The sequence below is a fragment of the Eptesicus fuscus genome, chromosome 11 (genome assembly GCF_027574615.1).
Source record: "Eptesicus fuscus isolate TK198812 chromosome 11, DD_ASM_mEF_20220401, whole genome shotgun sequence".
Classification (NCBI taxonomy): domain Eukaryota; kingdom Metazoa; phylum Chordata; class Mammalia; order Chiroptera; family Vespertilionidae; genus Eptesicus; species Eptesicus fuscus.
This window is the reverse complement of record NC_072483.1, coordinates 38,161,858-38,182,812: the sequence shown is the minus strand read 5'-3', so window position 1 is coordinate 38,182,812 and position 20,955 is coordinate 38,161,858. Positions and strand designations below refer to the sequence as shown.

At 45.8% G+C, this 20,955-nt stretch overlaps 1 protein-coding gene across 1 annotated transcript in view; it reads right to left on the bottom strand.

The window, feature by feature from the left end:
- TANC1 (tetratricopeptide repeat, ankyrin repeat and coiled-coil containing 1) overlaps nt 1-20,955 on the bottom strand; it is a 184,126-nt gene that overhangs the window by 125,731 nt on the left and 37,440 nt on the right. Inside the window, exon 3 of the mRNA XM_054722812.1 lies at nt 11,137-11,337. Within this exon, the coding sequence (XP_054578787.1) occupies nt 11,137-11,337 (201 nt within the window). The remainder of the gene's footprint in view (nt 1-11,136; nt 11,338-20,955) is intronic.

The window sequence follows — 20,955 nt, the reverse complement described above, 5'->3', positions numbered from 1 at the left end:
GGCACATCCTCACCCCATCAGCTCCATGAGTCACTGTCTCTCATTTCCACAGGAGCTCACGGGAGCATCACAAATTACGGAGGCGGGGCATCCCACCTTTCCGCTTTCCACCTCATTTCTTATTTCTGCACTTACCACACGCGTTCTAAGAGCTGGCTTCCCTCACAGGGCAATTTTACAGACCTAACATGTTCATCGCAAATCCCGTGCAAACCAAAGGAAGACGAGTAACACCCGTAGTCGGTGGCAGAGCAGGAGCGGGAACCCAGACGTCAGGCCGTCGGGGCGTTACCGCTGCTCTCGCGTCCTGTTCACAGGGAACAAAGCCTGCCGCACATCCAGGAGACACGTGCTTGCCAGAACACACACAGATCTGAGGGTGAGCTCCCGCTGGAGGGCATCTGGCTGAGGATATGGGGCTGAATCCATTCTGGGCCACCGAGACGGACGAAGGAAGCTGAAGCTGGGCTCTGAGGCAGATGGTTCCCCTGAAACAGCAAGCCCACAGGGGAACCGGAGGGTCAGCCCTGGGCTTCACAGGCCACATTCCTTTCAAACCTCCCCTCCCCTGTGAGAGAAGCACTGAGGTCATTACCCCGTCTCCCGATGAGGGATCACTCAGAACACCGACAACACCAAACACGGGTGAGGACGCGGAGCAACGGGGATTCTCACGCGTGGCTGGTGGGCATGCAAAGTGGCACAGCCACTTCGGAAGACAGTCTGGCAGTTTCTTACAAACCGAACACACTCTTACACACAATCCAGTCATCGTGCTCCTTGGGGTTTACCCAAAGGCACTGAAAGCGTTATGTCCACACAACACTTTGCACCAGGTGTTGATAGCAGCTTTGTTCAAAACTTGGAAGCAACCAAGATGTCCCTTAGGTAAGTCAACGAATGAAAATACTGTACTACATTCAGACAACTGAATACTATCCAGTGCTGCAAAGAATGAGCCAACAAGCCATGAAAAGACATGGAGGAACTTTAAATGCCTATTACTAAGTGAAAGAAACCAACGATGCAATATTCTAGAAAAGGCAAAACTGTGGAAACAGCAAAACGATCAGCGGTCGTCAGGGGTTCAAGGTGGGGTGGAGAGAGAGAGAGAGAGAAACAGGGCAGTGAAAATATTCAGTGTGACACCTAATGATGGATACATGTCATTACACGTTTGTCCAAACTCACAGAATGTCTAATCTACACAGTGAACCCTAAGATAAGTTATGGGCACTCTGGGTGACAGTGAAGTATCAGGGGAGGGGTACTGATTTAACAAATGCACCTCCCTGGTGGGATATGTTGATAATGGTGGAGGCTGAGCCTGTGTGGGGGCTGAGGGTATATGAGAAATCTCTGTACCTTCTAGTCCATTTCACTGTGAACCCAAAACTGCTCTAAAAACTAAAATCTGCCCTCCTAGCCAGTTTGGCTCAGTGGATAGAGCACTGGCCTGCAGACTGAAGGCTCCCGGGTTCGATTCTGGTCAAAGGCACGTACCTTAGTTGCAGGCTCCTCCCCAGCCCAGGCCCTGGCCAGAGAGCATACAGGAGGCAACCCATCGATGTGTTTCTCTCACATTGATGTTCCTCTCTGTCTTTCCCTCTCTCTTCCACTCTCTCTGAAAAATCAATGGAAAAATATTCTCAGGTGAAGATTAAAAAATAGTAATAGTAAATAAAAATAAAATCTTTTTTTTTTAAGTGAACTCATCATCGGCCAATTAGGACCCATGACCAATAAAGGAGGACTTCATTGGTAGTGGAAGTAACAAGAAAGCTACAGCTCCTTTTTTTTTTTTTTTAAATATATTTTTTTATTGATTTTTTACAGAGAGGAAGGGAGAGGGATAGAAAGTTAGAAACATCGATGAGAGAGAAACATCGATCAGCTGCCTCCTGCACACCTCCTACTGGGGATGTGCCCTCAACCAAGGCACATGCCCTTGACCGGAATCGAACCTGGGACCCTTCAGTTCGTAGGCCGAAGCTCTATCCATTGAGCCAAACCGGTTAGGGCATACAGCTCCTTGGAAGAGTCTCCTCAGTTGTATTTCTCCGAACCTTTGTGCAGAGAAAGGATTCAGTGCGGAACAGGGTTAGCCATTACTCTACGTAAGCCCTCCGAGCGAGGCAAAGCTTACGGGTTTCAAGGCTCCAGGCCCGACTACTGAAGACTTTCCCGCTGGTCCCATGGTCCCTGTGGTAAGGCACCTGGTTCTCATGGGCCTCTCTCCTACACCACCACCCTGCACTCACTCTACTTCCCACTCAGGCCCTGCACACCCTGCCCCTGGCCTGGAGCACAGCCAGCCACCCTGCTCACACAGACCTTCCCCAGCCAACGGGAGCTGCCAGCGGCAACACCCATCTCCCCTTCTGTCCCTTCCTACTCGACACTAACGTTCATTCCTGCGCGACGGAGATGCCGTGGCTTCCGTGGGCTTCTGCTTCTCTGTGAGTCAGACGCAACCAGAAAGAAGATTCCCGCCGCCGCTTACCCCTGCCCCCATCCATTTTCTTGAGATAAAAAAGGCTCGTTTCTAAGCATGGGGTTGGGTTGGTTCCAGCCGCCATCAGAGCCATCTGACACCACCACAGGCGCAGCTGACACTGCTGTAAAGTGTGACGGGATAAAACCTGCAGTCATCATTCACCTGGGGGGGGGGGCATGAGGGGGCGGGGGGGACCATGCAGCAAACATGCCAAAGCCTGAGAACACAGGAGAGTGGCGGGAGCACAGAGAAGCAGGGCAGAGAAGGCTGCCGGCAAACCCAGTTTAACACATCCTCCTCTTGCTCGGCCGGCATGGCTCAGTGGTTGAGCATTGACCTATGAGCCAAGAGGTCACGGTTCAATTCCCGGTCAAGGGCACATGCCCAGGTTGCAGGCTCAATTCCCAGTGTGGGGCCTGCAGGAGACAGGCGATGGATGATTCTCTCATCATTGATCAGTCTCTCTCTCTCCCTCTCCCTTCCTCTCTGAAATCAATAAACATATCTTTAAAACATACTCCCCTTTGCCCGCTGCCTGATGAGAGCGAGGCCCTGAGAGAGAGCTAGGACTTTAATCAGTTCTCTCTAGATGAGGGAAGGTGTGTTCCTAGCTTTATAAATGTAACGGAGCATTATGTTTACATTGCCATATCCATTAGTATTTCAACCAACCATACGCCGTTGATGAATGCCCACTACTGAAGTCTCATTCACTGAACAGGTGCACACCTGTGCCCCTCACAAGGGTGACTGAAGGAGGGGCTCAGACCCTGTGTTCCAGGCTCCAAGGGGAACACACAAAGACCCGGGGCTCCCAGCGCGTCAGGGCGGACGGAGTTGGCGCACCATGCTATGGAGGTTTGCAGTAAGAAGTGATTTCTCACGTAGGGAAAAGGAGAGACACAAAGGAAGGCCGGATGGAGCAGAGATGCAAGCCACGCCAACTCGGACAGTGGAAGTTCTGGCCTAGGGCACAGAGAAGAGAATTCGCCAAGGGGTAAGTGGAACAACAAGGCTGGGTCAGGGCACAGCGATGCCTGGGTCAATCTAAGACCACTCAGTGGGAAAAGAATGATCTTTTCCATAAATGCTGCTGGGACAACTGGATATTCACATGTAAAAGAGTGAGGTTGCCTCCGACCTCACGCCATACACAAAAGTATGAACTCACAAAAGGGATGGCAGGCCTACATGGACGAGTTAAAACCGGGAAGCCTCTTAGGAAAAAACAAAGGTGCAAGCCTCTGTGGCCATGGATTAGGCAACGGTGTCTTAGATATGACATCGAAGGACAGAAAAAAAAAAAAAAAAAGTAGTAGTAAACTGGACTACATCAAAATAAAAAATTCTGTGCCTGAAACAATAGTATCAAAAATATGAAGAAAAAAAAAAAGCCTGGCTGGTGTGTCTAAGTTGATTGGGGTTCATCCCATGTACCAGGAGGTCGCCGGTTCAATTCCAGGTCAGGGTTGTAGGCTTGATCCCCAATAGAGTTGCCATATGATGGCACAATCCCACTGCCAGGTACTACCCGAGGAAAAAATGGATACATCCACACAAAAACAATACACACATACATACATAAATGTTCACAGCAGCACTGTTCATAAGATACAAAAGTGGAAACAACCCATATGTCATAAACTGAAGAATGGATTTTTAAAGTGTGGTATGCACATAGAAAAAAATTTGGCAATGAAATAGAATGAAGTAGTGACACATGCTACAACATGGATGAACCTAGACGACACTGTTACCTGCAAAAAGCCAGTCACAAGTAACTACATGTTATATGATTCTATTTATATGAAATGCCCAGAATAGGCCAAATGTAGAAGCAGGAAGCAGATTAGTGGTTGCTGAAGGCAGGGGGGTAGGGGTTTGAGATGAGAGGTGGGTAGGAAGGAATGTGGAGTGAGTGCTAATGAGAATTTTTTAAAGAGATAAAAATGTTCTATAATTAGATTGTAATGATGGTTTCATAACCCTGTAAAAATGCTAAAAAAAAACCCCACATTGAACTGTAAACTTTAAATGAGTTATATGTTATGTAAAATATCTCAATAAAGCTGTTTTTAAGAAATGCAATGGGATAAATCACAGTGAAAAAATTTTAATTTGAGAAAATAAAAAACTTCTGTGAGTCATAAAACACTGTAAACCTAATTAAGTGGAAAATGATGAACTGGGAAAAAATTTTTAATAACCTACATGACTGATAGCCTTAAAACAAACAAGAAAGCTGTGATAATTCAGTAAGACATAGATAATGCCCCAGTAGAACAGAGGCCAACTATTACAAATATTCCCCAAAGAAAAAAGCACACAAGACCAATCTTCTGTAATAATAAAAGTGTAATATGCTAATTAGACCGGACATCCTTCCGGATGACCTTCCAGACAAAGCCGGGTCTGTGAGGGAAGCCTGGGTCCCGGGTGCCAGAGGGAAGCCGGTGCCGGCAGCCAGGGGAAGGAAGGCCTAGTCTTGCATGAATTTCGTGCATCGGGCCTCTGGTAAGTATATAAAAACTCATTCTGGACATTGGTAAGTTTTTACCCAGTAATCCCACTTTTATAGTCTATCCAGTGATTTTCAGCTGGTGTGCCATTAAGAACTTTTAAAACTTGCAATACCTGACGATTTAGTCAAGGGCACTGACCTCTTTTTACTTAGTCTGTCAAATTTAAAAAATGACAACAGCCAACATAACAATAGCCATCTGGTGTGAATGGATCAAAATGATACTTATTTTTTTGTCAGATCGACAAAAAATATATTTTCTGGTGTGCTGCAGAATTGCAGTAATCAGTTTATGTGTGCCATGAGATGAAAAGGGTTGAAAATCGCTGGTCTGTTTAAAGAAAGATGCCTTTAAATTAATATTCAAGAATGTTCTTCTGCTGTTCTTTATTAAGTGGAAAACTGGGAACCTCTTACTTGTCCACTTGTCCAGTGGTTGGGGGAATGGGCAAATACATCTCTATAGAAACAAGGCAGGAAAGACATTCAACCAAGCATCAGAAGTAGTTGTTTTCTGGGTATGAAGGAAACCAAGATTTACTGTATCTTTATTTTGTACATTTTTGTAATATAGTTTCCTCCTGCAATATAATTTTTAAAATTTAGAAAATAAAGAAACAAAAACCTATGTATTTTCTTGAAAAGGAACTATGAGATAATCACATTCTTCATCAGTGGTACATGTTAGACTCGCCTGGGAAGCTTTTAAGAAACCCCAATGCTCAGGCCATGCCTCATATGCATCCAATCAGAATCTCTGAAGGTATGACCCAGGCATCAGTATTCTTTAAAACTCTGGGGTGGTTTTGAGGAACGAGCCATATCCTATTTGGGTGAACCAGGACTCAGGGGCAGGGGGATAAATGGCACGCAAAGGTCCTAGGTTCACGGTGGAGCAAACGCAGGCACCCGGTTCTAGGTGTGAACACAGAACAGAAAGTGTGTGTGTCCCAATCATGGCTGCACGTGGCAGTAACTCCTTGGAGGAGGCTACCCTCCAACGAGTCTCCAGGAGAAAAACAGAATGTTGTCCTGTTGACCACAGCAGGCAAAACTATCCTTGCTGCAGGTCCGATCCCTGACCGGGGCCCTGACCACTCAGAGGTGAAGGCAGAGCCCAGGACTAGCTTGCTGGACTGCGCGTTCCCTGTGTTATGCTCCACCTCCCCGAGAAGGAGCCTCAGACACACGTGTGCACACCTGTAAGCCTATGACCTCCCCACGTACATGCAGCCAGAACACAAAGCCACGTCATGAACACCCCAAGGTCAACAATGGACAGACAGAACAGTGCAGACGGCATAGGAGAATGTGCTGGAGACAGAGGGGAGGACCTGGGCTTAGGCCAAGATCCGCCAATAAGTTGTACATCGGGGCAAGTTCCACTCAGATGCGCGGTCTTTGGTTCCGTATCTGCAAATAGGCCTGATGGGTGTGCGATAGAGGCCTTGCCAACGCTAACTTGTCTATGATCCTCCATGATCCTCACCACAAAGCACAGACCTGGGGTGGCAGCTAAAAGGGGAAGCCAGCTGAGTGTTGTTCTGACCTTGAACTTGACCTGACTCAGCTGTGATAATTTCCCTGACAGTATCGTGGAGAGAAAAAAAATGGAAATCCGTCGGAGAGGTGTAGACAGAAGAAGTTCAAACGAGGAAGGTTCCAGAATGAGTTCCTCAGCCTCCTTATCCTAATTCTCGGGAGTTCACAACTCGGCGGGACAAAGAACCTACCAGCGCCATCCACTTAACACCGTTCCCGGAAGAGGTCCGCTCCAAAAGGAGCCTCTCCGAGAATGCCAGAGGGCATGCGAAATCAATGCGGCTTTTCTGGAAAGTGGCTGGACTCTACGTATCAAGAATCTTTAAATACGCAGTCCACTCAGTTCAGTAATTCCACTTCTGGGAACCGCCACGGTTGAGATACCAGCTGTGTATTAAAAATGACTGCAATGACTGGACAAAAATATTCACATCGGGAGTTCTGGAGACTGGCTGCACAACTCTGTGAATGTATTTAACACTACTGACCTGCACATTAAAATTCGCTAAAAATCAGGAATGGGAAATGGAAACAATGGACATTAAATATCAAGTTCTTCAAGCAAACTGGAAACTACTCATGATATACTATTAAATGAAAAAAGGCAGAGCACATGTGGTCTCCGGTTTAGGTGGAGTAGATTAAAAAATAAAAAACAACTAGAAAAATCAAAACGCTTAGAGTAGTTGTGTCTCTCTGCTGGGATCTCCAGTTTTCTACAGAAACACTCTAGGGGGTGAGGGAGGGCGGGGCCTGGCAGACATGAACTCACGGTCCAAGAATCAAAGGGCAGAATGACTTCCACTTTACAGCCTGTCCGCTTTGAGGTTTTTCCCTTAAAGAAACAGACAGCCAGGGGGGTTTTCAAAACTGCTACATCAGCTCTGTCAACAGAGCCAGACCTGGAACCGGAAGCAGCAAAGGTGCAAACAGCCGGCAGGACCCAGTGCCCCCACACAGGCGAGGGTGAGAAAAGCAGCACCACCCGCTGGTCACCACCTGCTGTCCTAGCCATCGCAGTGTTTTAACAGGCGCTTCTCCTTCAGGCAGGACCTTTGGATTGTCTCATAATGGGCCTGGAGTGACCTGGGAAATGTAATCCAAATAGAAAGTAACTAATGACGTTACTAATAAACAAACCACAGGAAATGGGCTTTGCTCTTCTCTGGAAGACAAAAGGATACACTACAAACATTAATGAATTCTTAATCCAGAAAGGCTTGCACTAGCCACAGAATTACTTTAATGGACACTGGTCCTTGTTTTCATGACCAGAAAATGTATTTTTCCATTTAGAAAAAAAAACACAAATTTGAAATACTCAGAAAACAGCATCTTTCAACTAGCAGTAAAAAAAAATATATATATATATATATGAACAAGTGGAGCAAGATAAGAGGAGAGGAAATAAAAATAATAATTAGGAATCTAAGTGGAACGTAAGAAACTCAATCACGTAAAATGCAGGGTCACAGTACTGCAAGGTTAATGAAACTGTGTCTGGCCCAGAGTTCCCATGGCCCAGGAGCTAACCACCACCTGTACCCGTATACAAACTTTCATTAATACGGGCTGTGTGAGCGCCTATTAACAGGAGTTTATAGAATTTGACCTTTGCTAGAATAAATAGTTTTGTCCTTGACAGTTGCTTGATTAGCGTCAATTAGTGAAGAGTTTCTATCCAAACAAGTAAAACAGGTTTGGTGGTGGTGGTGGTGGTGGTGGTGGTGGTGGTGGTGGTGGGTGGGTGGGTGGGTGGGTGGGTGGTGTGTGTGTGTGTGTGTGTGTGTGTGTGTGTGTGTGTGTGTGTGTGTTTTTAAGCACCTTCTTAAAAGAGAAAGGGGTTTTGTCTTAAAAATAAGAACAACAGTCATCCAGGTAATTTCAGAGCTGAATCTGAAAGATGACAGGATCCCGCTCAGGTGGGGGGAGCCCCTGGGGAGGGCGCCACACCTAGGGGCGCTGCAGGCACAGCACACCGTGATTCCTGTATGGTTAGCAACGACAGGGCTACCTCTTTAAATAGACGGCCATTTTTACATCCAGGGCACGTTCACAACCATATGCCAGCTATTTTTACAGGCAGGTAGAACATCAGGGCTCTGGATAGTTTTCCAACAATATGGCTGAGACAGAAATCTGTGTGTAAGACGCTGTGGGGAAAACGCAGTTTATTTCTCTGATGGAGTCTGAGTCACTGCCATTGTTAAGCAAGCTTCCCTGCCCTTACCTTTCCTTTTCGAATTAAAATGATGAAGAAAATAAAGCCAAGGTACCACTGGGCGACACAAATCTGGGCCCGACACAAGCACGGCTCCGCTGGAGGAGAGCCTGCTGAGTGTATTTAATTAGCATTTGGGCCCACAGTTTCTAATATGGAGAATATTTTCTTCACTCGATGAAAAGGCTGGATGTTGCAGAACTATTTCCTTCTATTCATAAGGCCTTGCAAAGATTTTAGCAGAAGTAAATGCTGTCCCTATGGAGAAAAACAAACTCTTGGATATTTTCTCAAAACCAAGGACATGTAATGTGGTCAGGACACAGGACCAAGGCCTTGTCGGGGCCTTCTGCAGGTAAGCTTGTAGCCTGCTGGAGGGCCACACTTCCCAGGCTCACCATGCTACTCGCTGCTACCTAACCTCCCACTAAAGTGCCACTAAATAACCAAATAAACTGGAACTGTGTGAGGTGATGGATGCATCAACTAACCTTACTGTAATCATTTTCCAATACATGCAGATATAAACTTGTATGGATATGTGTCAAGTTGTATCTCAATAAAGCTGAAAACAAAACAAACCAAATACAGTTAAAAAGAAGACTTAAGCATGGCCAGTGTGGTTCAGTGATGGAGTATCGCCCATGAACCAGGAGGTCACAGTTCAATTCCAGTCAGGGCACATACCAGGATTGCAGGTTTAATCTCCAGTGGGGGGCGTGCAGGAGGCAGCCGATCTATCCCTCTCCCTCTCTCTAAATCAATAAAAATATATTTAAAAAGAAGATTTAAGTCCTACTAAAACAAAGAGTGAATTTGTTATTAATAATGAAATTATATCTGAAGTGCAGTATTCCCTGTCTCTCAAGTGCGTGCTTGTCCCAAGACTCAAGCAACAAGTCATCTACAGTAGCACAGACCACAGGGTAGACACTGTCCTAACAATCAACTCTCTGCACTCGGCATTACCCTCCACCGAGGTCCTTGAGAGTCCAGATGGGCTCGAATTCTATCATCTATTTTATGTAGATGAGGGATGCTTAGAGAAGACACCTGCCCGGTCCTTAACCATCAGACGTGGGAAGTGCATAAACACACTACTTCAAGGGCAAAGGACAAGTGATGTGGCCGATTAAAGGAAAAGGAAAACACTGTGCCGAGTTTATAGAAAGGCAGTGTGGAAATTGTGATTCAAAAGAAGAAATCTGCCAGAGATACAGCGGTTGGGGGAGGACAAAGAGAAGGAAGAAAAGACATTCCAGGAATTTCCCCAAATACTGATAAACAGGTCAAATTCCTTGGCACAGGAAATCGCTTCATACCAAAAAGGTCTCCCAGTTCCAGCGAATGACTGGGTTGTAAACAATGTTTGTCCAAAATAAGAAAGTTCTAGAATCATCAAATATTTTGGACACTCACCAACTCATAGCGCATTTCTAACAGCCTTAAAAGTTGCCTTCTTAATTTTACCTCCCCACCAACTGCAAATAGCCACTAAATGATTCTGAAATAATGCACTTGATATCAAGAAACACAAATATTTAGGAAACCAGAAAAACAAACACAATTTTTACAGTCCGGGGCACTTTTTAGACTAACTCCAAACACGTGACGTGTTGATGAGAGCATTCTGCGCTGGCCCCATAATCAGGAAGGCCCAAACCATCCCACCCTCAGCAAACAAGTACTCAGCAAGCCTCAAAGAAGGTCAAAGGACTTTTATGACCCCAGGTATCAGCATTTTGGAAAGGCTTTCCGCACATCTGACTCATAACCTCTCCAAGCTAAGTAACGTTGGGTTTGTATTGGCAATGTTAACTATAAAAGTTGGTAAGCGTGAGGAAAGCGAAAAACACTTTAACCAAATAATCCATCCATCCCTTCCCTGACACTTTACAAGTTTGAATTTTCACAAATAATTAAATTTTATAGCTGTTCAAGTGCCAGATGATGTAATCAAAGAAAATACATCGGTATATGACACTTGACAGTAATAACTGTTATCAGATTACACTTGCCCAAATCCAAAACCTTTAAGTGCACCAGTGTGTTTAGATTAAAGTGTTCCCTAATTCATGAGCAAGAAAACAACAAAATCGATGGTTAACGTTAATATTGATAACAAGACTGGAATCTTTATAAAAGTCTAGCCTGGGTAATCAATATACTTTATATACAAGTTGAACTAAATGAATCCATTCATAATTCTTAAGATTTCCTTTTTCCAGAAGTCATTGTACAAAGGAAAAACCTGCTCCCAGATTTCTTAGAGGCACTAGTTTTGCTTAATTTTAATGCGTGTATTGCATACATATCCAAGACCCCGGTCTGGGTGCTGTTCTGTTGCTTGCTTACCTGGGGATTTTTTGTTTGATCTTGATTGCGCCGAGTGAGACTGTCGCGGCAGCAGAGGTGATGACGGCAGAGACATGGAGACACCCTTGGCCAAGCTCACCCTGTAGGTGTCCTCAGCCATAGGAAGGCTGCTCACAGAGAAGTCGCCACCATGGCCAGAGGGCAGGACAGGAGGGGAAGTCTCTGGACCAAAGTCACCTCCTAGAGTGGAGAAAGGAAACCTTAGGTTAGACCAGCCATCACAGGTAGAAGCAAATTTAATTCCAAAGAACTACATTCTTAGAATGTAATTCCCATATAGCATATGGGTGGGCACTGAACATTTTTAACAACTTTTCCCCCCCTCTCTGCCACTCTTAAGGACCTTTAACACTGTGAGAGAAACTTCAAGTCTCACCACTTAAGCATCAATAAACTGCCCCACACCCTTTTCTGCACCATACCAACTGGTCTGATTTCATTTGTAACAATGGGTTCAGAAAGCCACTGATCTGAGATTAGATCAAGATCAAGTATGAATGACCCACAAGAAGATTTGATTTCAGCCTAAAGAAAGATAGGTATCAATAGAATAGATTCAAACACCAAGATCCATTCCACAATTCTCTGGCCTCCTACCAGTTCTTTAAAACACATACACACACACACACACACACACACACACACACACACACACAAAACAAACAAACAAAACCTCAAAACAAAAACAAACAAAAATAACCTCCAAGGGAGAGTCTAGCCCACTTCAACATTCCTCCCCAGTTCTCTCATCTGATCCACGTCACACACCCCATGGCACAGGATGGCCCCTCCTGTAACTCAACCAGCCCAAACCCTTAGTCCTGAGACCGGAACCTGGCTCACTTATTAAAGCAGGTTCTCCTTGGCATTCAGTCCCTAAATGAACTTAAGGACAAACAAGCTTACTGTTATGAAATTAAGCATTCTGGAGTAAGCAGATCCAAAGAAAAAATACAGAGGGTGCAATTGGAAGAGAATGAATAGGCTAGGACCAGCCTCACCAGAAAGAAAACCACCCCCCCCCCCCAGTCCAGTCCTCAAGTACTCAGACACAGATGCTTCTCCTATTGTTCCTCTTGACCCATCAACTCCTCCCTGTCTCCCGTTGAGAAGCAACTAAGGAAGTGCAGGCAGAGGAGGAGGTAAATCATTATCCTGATGATTAAAAACATCTTCAAGCTCTAACCAGTTTGGCTCAGTGGATAGAGCGTCAGCCTTCGGACTGAAGGGTCCCGGGTTCGATTCCGGTCAAGGGCATGTACCTTGGTTGCGGGCACATCCCCAGTAGGGGTTGTGCAGGAGGCAGCTGGTAGATGTTTCTCTCTCATCGATGTTTCTAACTCTCTATCCCTCTCACTTCCTCTCTGTAAAAAATCAATAAAATATATTTTTAAAAAAAACATCTTCAAGCTTTCAATAATATATGGAGAACTGGAAAGTGTTAGACAGTTTTTTCACAAGCAAACTAGGCTGACCAATGCTATCCAAGTGGCTCTCATGACCAGTCCCTGCCAGCTCGTGGGTGTCATCTTAGGAATGCAAACAGGGGCTGTGCCTGCAAGAATGGCGCCTGGTCACCTGATTCCTGGATGTTTAGCCAGAAACTCCAGGAGACAGAGGAGAACTTGGAAAGCACTAAGGCCACAGCCCACAACCCCAGCGGGTTTACACACAAAGGATGTGGGGTGGGGCCCTGAAGAGGCGGCACTGGGTCTCCATGTGGTTAGAAGAGAACCACCCTGCCCCGAGGCTGCCCTTAAGCCCCTATACCACCGTCCCAGGCAGTCAGTGGCTGTGGGGTGCCTGACAGGAGCAGGCGTGGTGACAGGCACTGTCTTCCCCACTCACACACGAGCATTTCTGACCTATAAAAAACAACAACAGCCCAGTAGCTCAGCAGCTGAGCGTCGACCTGGAGGTCACAGTTCCATTCCTGGTCAGGACACCTGCCTGGGTTGTGGGCTTGATCCCCAGTGTGGGGCGTGCAGGAGGCAGCCCATCAATGATTCTTTCTCATCGATGTTTCTCTCTCTCTCTCCCTTCCTATCTGAAATTAAAAAAAAAATTTTTTAAAACAGCCCAGATTTCAACTCCCTGAATTTGAATGGGGACACAAAATTAGGGAGAAATGCATCTACTGTGACAATACCAGAAATCAAAAGTAAAGATCACTACTGAGACAGGGTCTATTTTCTTAAATACTTAGTATCCTCTAAGGGGATACAAGAGAAACTGGGGATTCAAGGCTAAAAGATAATTGGAGTTTCCTAATTAGAAAAACTGCCCCAAAACTTTGTTTATATCAAGCAATACAAATATTTTTATTAACTCCAAGCTTCCAAGGCATGCTGCAGCCATCAGGCCCTCCGGCCTTCGCACAGCTGCTCTCCAGCACTTTGGTTTCATGTGGTCGGCAGTAACACGTGACTTAGAGAGATGATGTTTGGGAAGGAAGGGTTTCCATTTCAAGTTCAGTTTGACATCACACTGTAAGATCAGTCCCAAATATGTTGTTCGGTTGGTCTGTTTTGCAGACACAATGAACGATCCCTAGCTTCTAGCTTCCTTTGATAAGAAAGGGAGAGACGTTTTATGCATGAACAGGTGGCACAAAGCACGCGGGGTGATCCAGTGGCTGAGAAGCTAAAGACAGAAGCTGTCGAGCCTGGTGGTTTAACTGCACAAGGGCAAAGGGGTTCAGGTCAAAGTCAGTCTGGCAAGCGCATCACAAGGAGGCAGCCGACGCCAGGGCAGATGGCGAGACTCTCTCAGGGGCATCCGTGAGAACTATACGATATGGTCTGGGCAACAGAAACCAGGATTTCTCCGCTGATTGAACATTCCTCAGCAGATGCTTATTAAAGAGGTTTAGGAGGAATTAAAAACATCTCACTGCAAAGACCAGCAGGGCTGGCACATTTCTGTGAGTCTGGAACCGATGTTTTTGTTGTAGCTGTGACCTGTGTCATTCCCTCCTCAATGAAGTGATGGGAGGCACACTTCACGTTGCTGCAGCAGAAAGGCCCAGCCAGGTAGGACGGCGCATCCTCCCCCGCGTATGAAAACCACAACGTCCACCACAAAGGATGTGCCAGGCCCCCTCCCGTTCCACCGGCAGGTGTTTCCCGTGGAACGTTTATACCCACGGCCCGAGATGCTGGTAAACCCAGAGAGCACTGGTCCAGCCATTGTTTCACAGGCAGGAAGCTGGAGCATGGGGGTTAACCATGAGGAGAAGGTTAGGGCTTCCCCCCAAAGTCTCCCCAACCAGCCAGCTCAGGCTGTGACGTGCTCACTCCTCTACACGATTAAGGACTTTACTTTGGGGGGGGGGGGGTGAAGGTGGGGGAGATTTTCCTAAACCGACATGCTTTTAAATGAGTTAAATCTATAAAGCAGGGGTGGGGAACCTTTTTTCTGCCAAGGGCCATCTGGATATTATAACATCATTCGTGGGCCATTCAAAATTATCAACTTAAAAATTAGCCTGCTATATTTGGGCAAACATTTAATTAACTCACCCCTAATGCCTTGGCAGGGCCAAATGATTTTGAGGGCCTTATACGGCCTGCAGACTGGACATTCCCCACCCCTTCTATAAGGGGTTGGTACATTTTTGCTATACAGGTCACATACAGTCTGTCATTTACACACACACACACACACACACACACACACACACCTTTTCTTATTTTAAAATCATCAAAATTCTCTGATTTCCAAAAATAAAAGACTAGAAAGGGCACAGGGCATAAGGTTCTTCCTATCTGTAATAAATGTAAGTAAATACTCAAAAACATACACACAAAAGACCTGCAAATCCAAGTCACAGTTTGCAAAGATAATGGCACCATCAAAGGGGAGAAAGCCGTCCAATTAGGCGTTTTAAATTGGCAAAAATGGCTTTTGATAATGGTTCATTTTATTTCCCCCCACTTTTACAGACTGTGAAAAGGGATTTAAATGCACAATGAGAAGGAATGGGAATCTGGGAGATAATGCATGCTTAAAGGCGGCTATGCAGAATGCCACGTCCAGCCCTACAGATTAAAGTACACGGAGTGCGGGATTAGAGAAGGCTTTAAAGAACGAGGGCAATGGAGCCAGAGAGATGAAAGCAGAAGCACATTTCAGAAGGACCTGAGAAAGGCCAGGGTGAGCTCAGACATTCAGGTAAATAGGTCTGCAGATGCAGGAAATAAGGTTTCCATTTATTGTGCTGTTGAGTGGCTAGGTGGAGGAGGGGAAAGGGAGGCTCTGAATAGAAAGAGAAAAGATGTTCTGTGTAGCCAGTTCCAGAAATCGGGGCTCGGGCGATACACTTAACTGGGGCATTAAATGTGTTAGGCATCTTTTATGCCGTCCCTGCCCGGGAGTGCACTAACGTTTCTTAAACGTATTTTCCAACGTAAGGTTTTATAACCATATAACTCACATATATTTACAGAAACCTAGAAAATGGGAAAAGATTTCCTCCCACAAGACCCAATATCATTTTCAGAGACTTCGGAAGGCACTCCCTGAAACGGAAAGCACTTTAAACCATTTTACATCTTATAGGGTCTCCCCAAGTATCCCGCCAGACTGACTGTTCATGCGCATTTCCAAAAAAGAAAGATGAATGTTTCTGAGAAAGCAATTTTCCAAAATATTATTCACACAGTTGTGACTAATTCCCAAACAATACTGCTAAAAGGCAACAAAGCAGCAAACCCCCAGGATACAGAAAAACCTGGTCAATAGGACAAGTTTAGCCTTTTGTCTTCAAAACTTTGACCAAATGGGCTCTAAACAGAAATCAGTACATACTATCTTCACCGTTTATTCTTAATACTCAATGTTGCAGAACCAAATGCACTTTATATCCTGAAACAGAGGATGAGGAAACAGACTGGCTTTTGTTTCCTCTGACTGCTGAAGTTTTCCCCTGAAGGCGTGTCATCATTTAGAGTTGCAGAGCTTTAAGAATATAGGAACGCAGAAAAACCCCCACTCCCAAGCCCCGGAGGGGTACCCTTAAAAATAATGAATATGGTTTCTTTAGACGTACTATGTGTTGAGACAGGGTTTCAGACTCTTCATATCTATGCCTTCCTATCCTCCCAACCACCCCATGCCGTAGGTGCTAACCTTATGCCCCTCCTTCAGTAAGGAAACTGAGGCCCAGAAAGCATCCAGTACCTTGCCCGAGGACCCTGGCACATGGCAGAGTCGAACTTGAACCCAGGCAGTCCCATCCGGAGTCCATTCTCTCTCTCCTCGGTAACGCTGCCCTGCGAAAAGGCTACTGACACAGGCCGTTCACCATTACGTCGTTCGTCTATTTAATAGGGAAAACCAAAAATAGTATATGTAGGTCTACACGCAGTACTGGGCCACGGAGGGAAGAAGCTGTTCCCTCATCTGTTCTCACTTCTCGTGCTGGCTGCTTAATTAGCCCCACAGCGCTCCTGCAACGCTCCACTTGGGAGGCGCCCAGGCCCCGCAATCGTTAATTTCCTTTCAGTCGCACCTTATGCTGTTACCATACAAGCAAAGTGGATCCCAGATAGATGTTTAGTCATCGAGCACCCCAAATAGTTTCTCCTCGTCTCACTGTGTACTGTAATTCATTAACTCTTGCCGTCTTCGGGGCCTGCCGCCTCTGCCCGGGTGAAGGCAGCGAATGCCACTCCCGACACACAGGACAAAGCATCCTGCCACTCTGCCTGGCCCAGGGGAAGGAAGCAGGGAGGCAGCAACCTGCAGGATTCATCTTAAATGGGCGTGGAATTCATTACTCCACATTTCTTTGTCAGGGGTGTTCGATACCCGGGTCCTGTGGGACCCGCCACACTCAGATCCTGAGACCCGCCAGGCCTGCTGCTCCCACACATGAGGAGCTCCCCGAGGGCCCAGAAGGAAGCCCACGCCCTTCCAGGGAGGCTGTCCTGACAGGTCTGGGGTACAGCTCAGGCCTGGTCCTCGAAGCTCCCCGGGGGATGCTCATGTGCAGCTGGGGTGGATAACCACGGACTCAAGAAGGTGGTCAGAAAGATGTGTGTTCCGATCACAAGACAAAGAGGTGGGAGAGGTGCCCAAGGAAAGGAACTTGAGGGAATCCTCAACCATCCGAGGATTAAGATAAAGCTTCCATTATTCCAACGGCACATTCCTGGAGTGCATGGAAGTATTTCCGTGAGTGTATCTGTATGCATACACACGCTATGTTTATATATAAATATATGTAAACGTTCACACGGGCACATGCAGGGAGGGTTCTAGAAGGGCACACAGGGGAACCGGTGGCTGCCTCTGGGAACGGGAACTGACCAACTGGGAGCGTGCATGAAGGTGTGCGCTTTTCTGTGGTGGACATCTTTTCTATGTGCACCCACTGCCTATGAACATTTTAGATTTACATGGGATTGAGCCATGTGTAGATGTGAAGATGTTAAGCCTAAATGGGTGAAATGAAGTTCTATTCCACACAGACTGTGATCTGATGAGACCTCTGCTCTTTCAATGAAAAGCCAAAACCCCTCCCCCCAAAACAAAAAGTGGCGGGAGACTGAGACAACAGCTCATTAGTGAAAGGAAAAGAAATGTCTTCTTGAAAACTCAAAGAAAGAAGACTGAGAAGAAATTCGGTAAACTGCATGGCACCCGCAGTAGAATATAGGGCAACATGGCCTCCATGTCTTCCCTATGGTGTTTGCTTTCGGATTACTTTATCTAGAGGTGAGACTACGATTAAAGAGGAGGAAAGAAAAGGCAATAACTAAGTTAGGATCCACATTTCAGGCATAAAGAGTAGAATTAACACTACAGAACGTCCTCAGTGCCCTAGCCGGTTTGGCTCAGTGGATAGAGCATCAGCAGACTGAAGGGTCCTTGGTTTGATTCTGGTCAAGGGCACATGCCTGGATTGCGGGCTCCATCCCAGTAAGGAGCGTGCAGGAGGCAGCTGATCAATGATTCTCTCTCATCATTGATGTTTCTCTCTCTCTCTCCCTCTCCCTTCCCCTCTGAAATCAATAAAAATATGTATTTTTTAAAAGTCCTCAGTGATGAACAAGCTTGAGAAGGTCTCCCCAGGATGCTGAGAAAGGGTCCAACATTTTCATGATGTGAGGAAAGATTATAAATATGGAAAGCAAAAGGTGTTTCTGAGAAGAAATAAGGATATGAGTTAATTTTTAAAACTCAAAGAAAAGAAAAACAATCTTTTTTGAATTGGGTTTTGCAGATATAAAAGGACCCACCATGCTGTAGGCTGTTTCCCTAAAGGGAGACCCACACCTGGACTCACCCTGGCAAAACCTGATGGTTTAAGAAAAAATTATCACAAGCATCCAGGTAAGTATATCGTTTTTAAAAAATTAATGGGCTACGAAACCACAGAGACTTCCAAAGGAATCACCCAACTAAGCACCCTCAGACTTCTTGTATTAGCTCCTAGGGCTGCTGTAACCACAAACGGGGTGTCTGAAACGACAGGAATGTACCCTCACACTTCTGAAGCCTCTATGTCCAAAACCAAGTTGTTGGCAGGGTTCATGCTCTCTGTGAAGGCTCTCGGGGAGAATCCGGCCCATGCCTTTATCTTAGTTTCTGGTGGTCAGTCTCTGCCTCCACCATCACGGGAATTCTTCTCTGCTAAAGAAGTCAGTCATACGGATTAGGGCTCACCCTATCCTGGTAGAAGCGCATCTACATCTACAAAGACCCTACTTCCAAATAAGGTCACTTTCACAGGTACTGAGGGTTGGGACCTCAAAGTTATCTTTTTTTGGAGGACACAGTTCCACCCTCAATACTTCTCCAACACCAAAAGTCAGAAGTCAAAAAAACAAACACACAAAAAACAAAAAAACAAAAAAAACACACCTATGAAACTTGAGGGAGCAAACAGCATGATCCAACCATGTAAAACCGAACCAAGTTTTCTATTAACTGCCATACCAACTGAAAAACATTCTCAGATACTCAAAGGCTCAGAAAATGCACGCTCTATTTAATCCTTCTTGAGAAAAATGTTACCTACGAATCTCATTTAATTACTCAACAGTGGGGACATTATGATTTTAAAAAGAAGCAGTAAACTATAACCCAAGCCCAGCCTTCAAATGCTTCCCTCAACTGTCCCTTTCTGCCTCCACTCCCTCCTCATGCAGGAAGAGTGTTTTCCGAACAATAGCCTTCACCCCATAGTGCAGAAAGGGCCTCTTACTTTATCTGGTGACCTCTTCAAACAACAGCGCCCAGTGCCAGAACTTGCTAACAATGGCTAACGTTTCTCACGTGACTGTGACACTGGGCAGAGAAAACTCTCTTCGCCCCCACTCCCCCCAACCAAGCAGAGTAACGCACCACAGGGACCGTTTCCATTGCCGAGGAACTGAAATTACACAAAAGAAGAGTCTGAGTTTACCATAGGGTCAACGTTTTTTAAAACACATGGAATAAACCTTTAAAGCCAGTATGCACAGTTTTGTATAGGCCAGTGATGGGCAACCTTTTGAGCTTGGTATGTCAAACTTCACCAAAAAACTGAGCATAACTCGGGTAGTGTGTCCCTTTGAGGAAAAAACATTATTTCGCGATATTTATAGTTTAAATAACATAAATGTTTCATCCTCGGCATGCGGCCGCCTCAGCGGCCGCGTGTCATCAGAAATGGCACTGACATGCGTGTCAGAGGTTCGCCATCACTGGTATAGGCCTTATGAAGAAAACGTGAAAATAACATGCAACACAAAAACTGAAGAGGAATTTCGATAAAATGTAGGTGGTGGGGATTCTTAAGAGGGTGGAAAAGTATCAATGTGTTTTCTCCTCCCCTTTTCTTTTACATTTTAAGGTTGAACTATGTTCTGAGATTTTTATAATGAGAATGTTTTATAAAACACTTTATTTTCCATTAAACATTTATTTGAAACATAAATTTCCTTTTAACTCCCAGAGGTTTTGCAACAAGCACCCCCTCCACCCACCCCCCACCCCCCACCCCCACACAGACCTGTCTATCAAAGTCCTGCTCCGAGTCTCCTCCCCGGGAAGGAGGGCTCACTTTTTCAGAGCCAGGCACCTCTGACTATGCCTCCTGGTTTTACTCAGTCGACCTGGCTCAGACGTGCCCTGGTCCATCTAGTCCACCTGTCCATAGCCATCTCTCCCCCAGTCTTACGGATGTCAGACGTCTATGTCATTGATTGCTCTCATGGTGAAGTTCTGGACTGGCTTCCTCCTACAGCACCATGTGGTCCAAAACCAGGGTCCTTACTACTGTATGTACTTCCAAGTCATTAAAAGGAACCTCGCTGACCTGGCTCTGTCTACACTGACTTCTCTGCTTTTCACTTCCAGGCTCCAACCAATAAATCCTTCTCTTAACATTAAACTTTTCCCCAAACCACCACCTGAATATACCCTTTTAATTTAGGACATAGAAAACTCTTTTTCCATATAACCTTCTGGGGGTGAGGGGAGAAGAGTGACGAGAGGAATGATGAGGGTGGGACCCCCATGCTACACAGCTCACCTCTATGTGAGTGGTGCCCTGGGGCAGTGCAATGAGGCAGCCCTGGGGACCGCAACGACACACTGTACACCCGATTCCCAAAGCTATCCTGCATCTCGGTTCCACACCCAGGCCCACTACGACTGCTGGAGAACACGTGCCCTGAACTTCACATTGAGTGAGTACGCAAGTAACACAAAGGATGTATAATGAGCTCTGTTTTAACTATATATCTAACTAGAGGCCCGGTGAATGAAAATTCATGCACTGGAGTGGGGGCATCCCTCAGCCCGGCC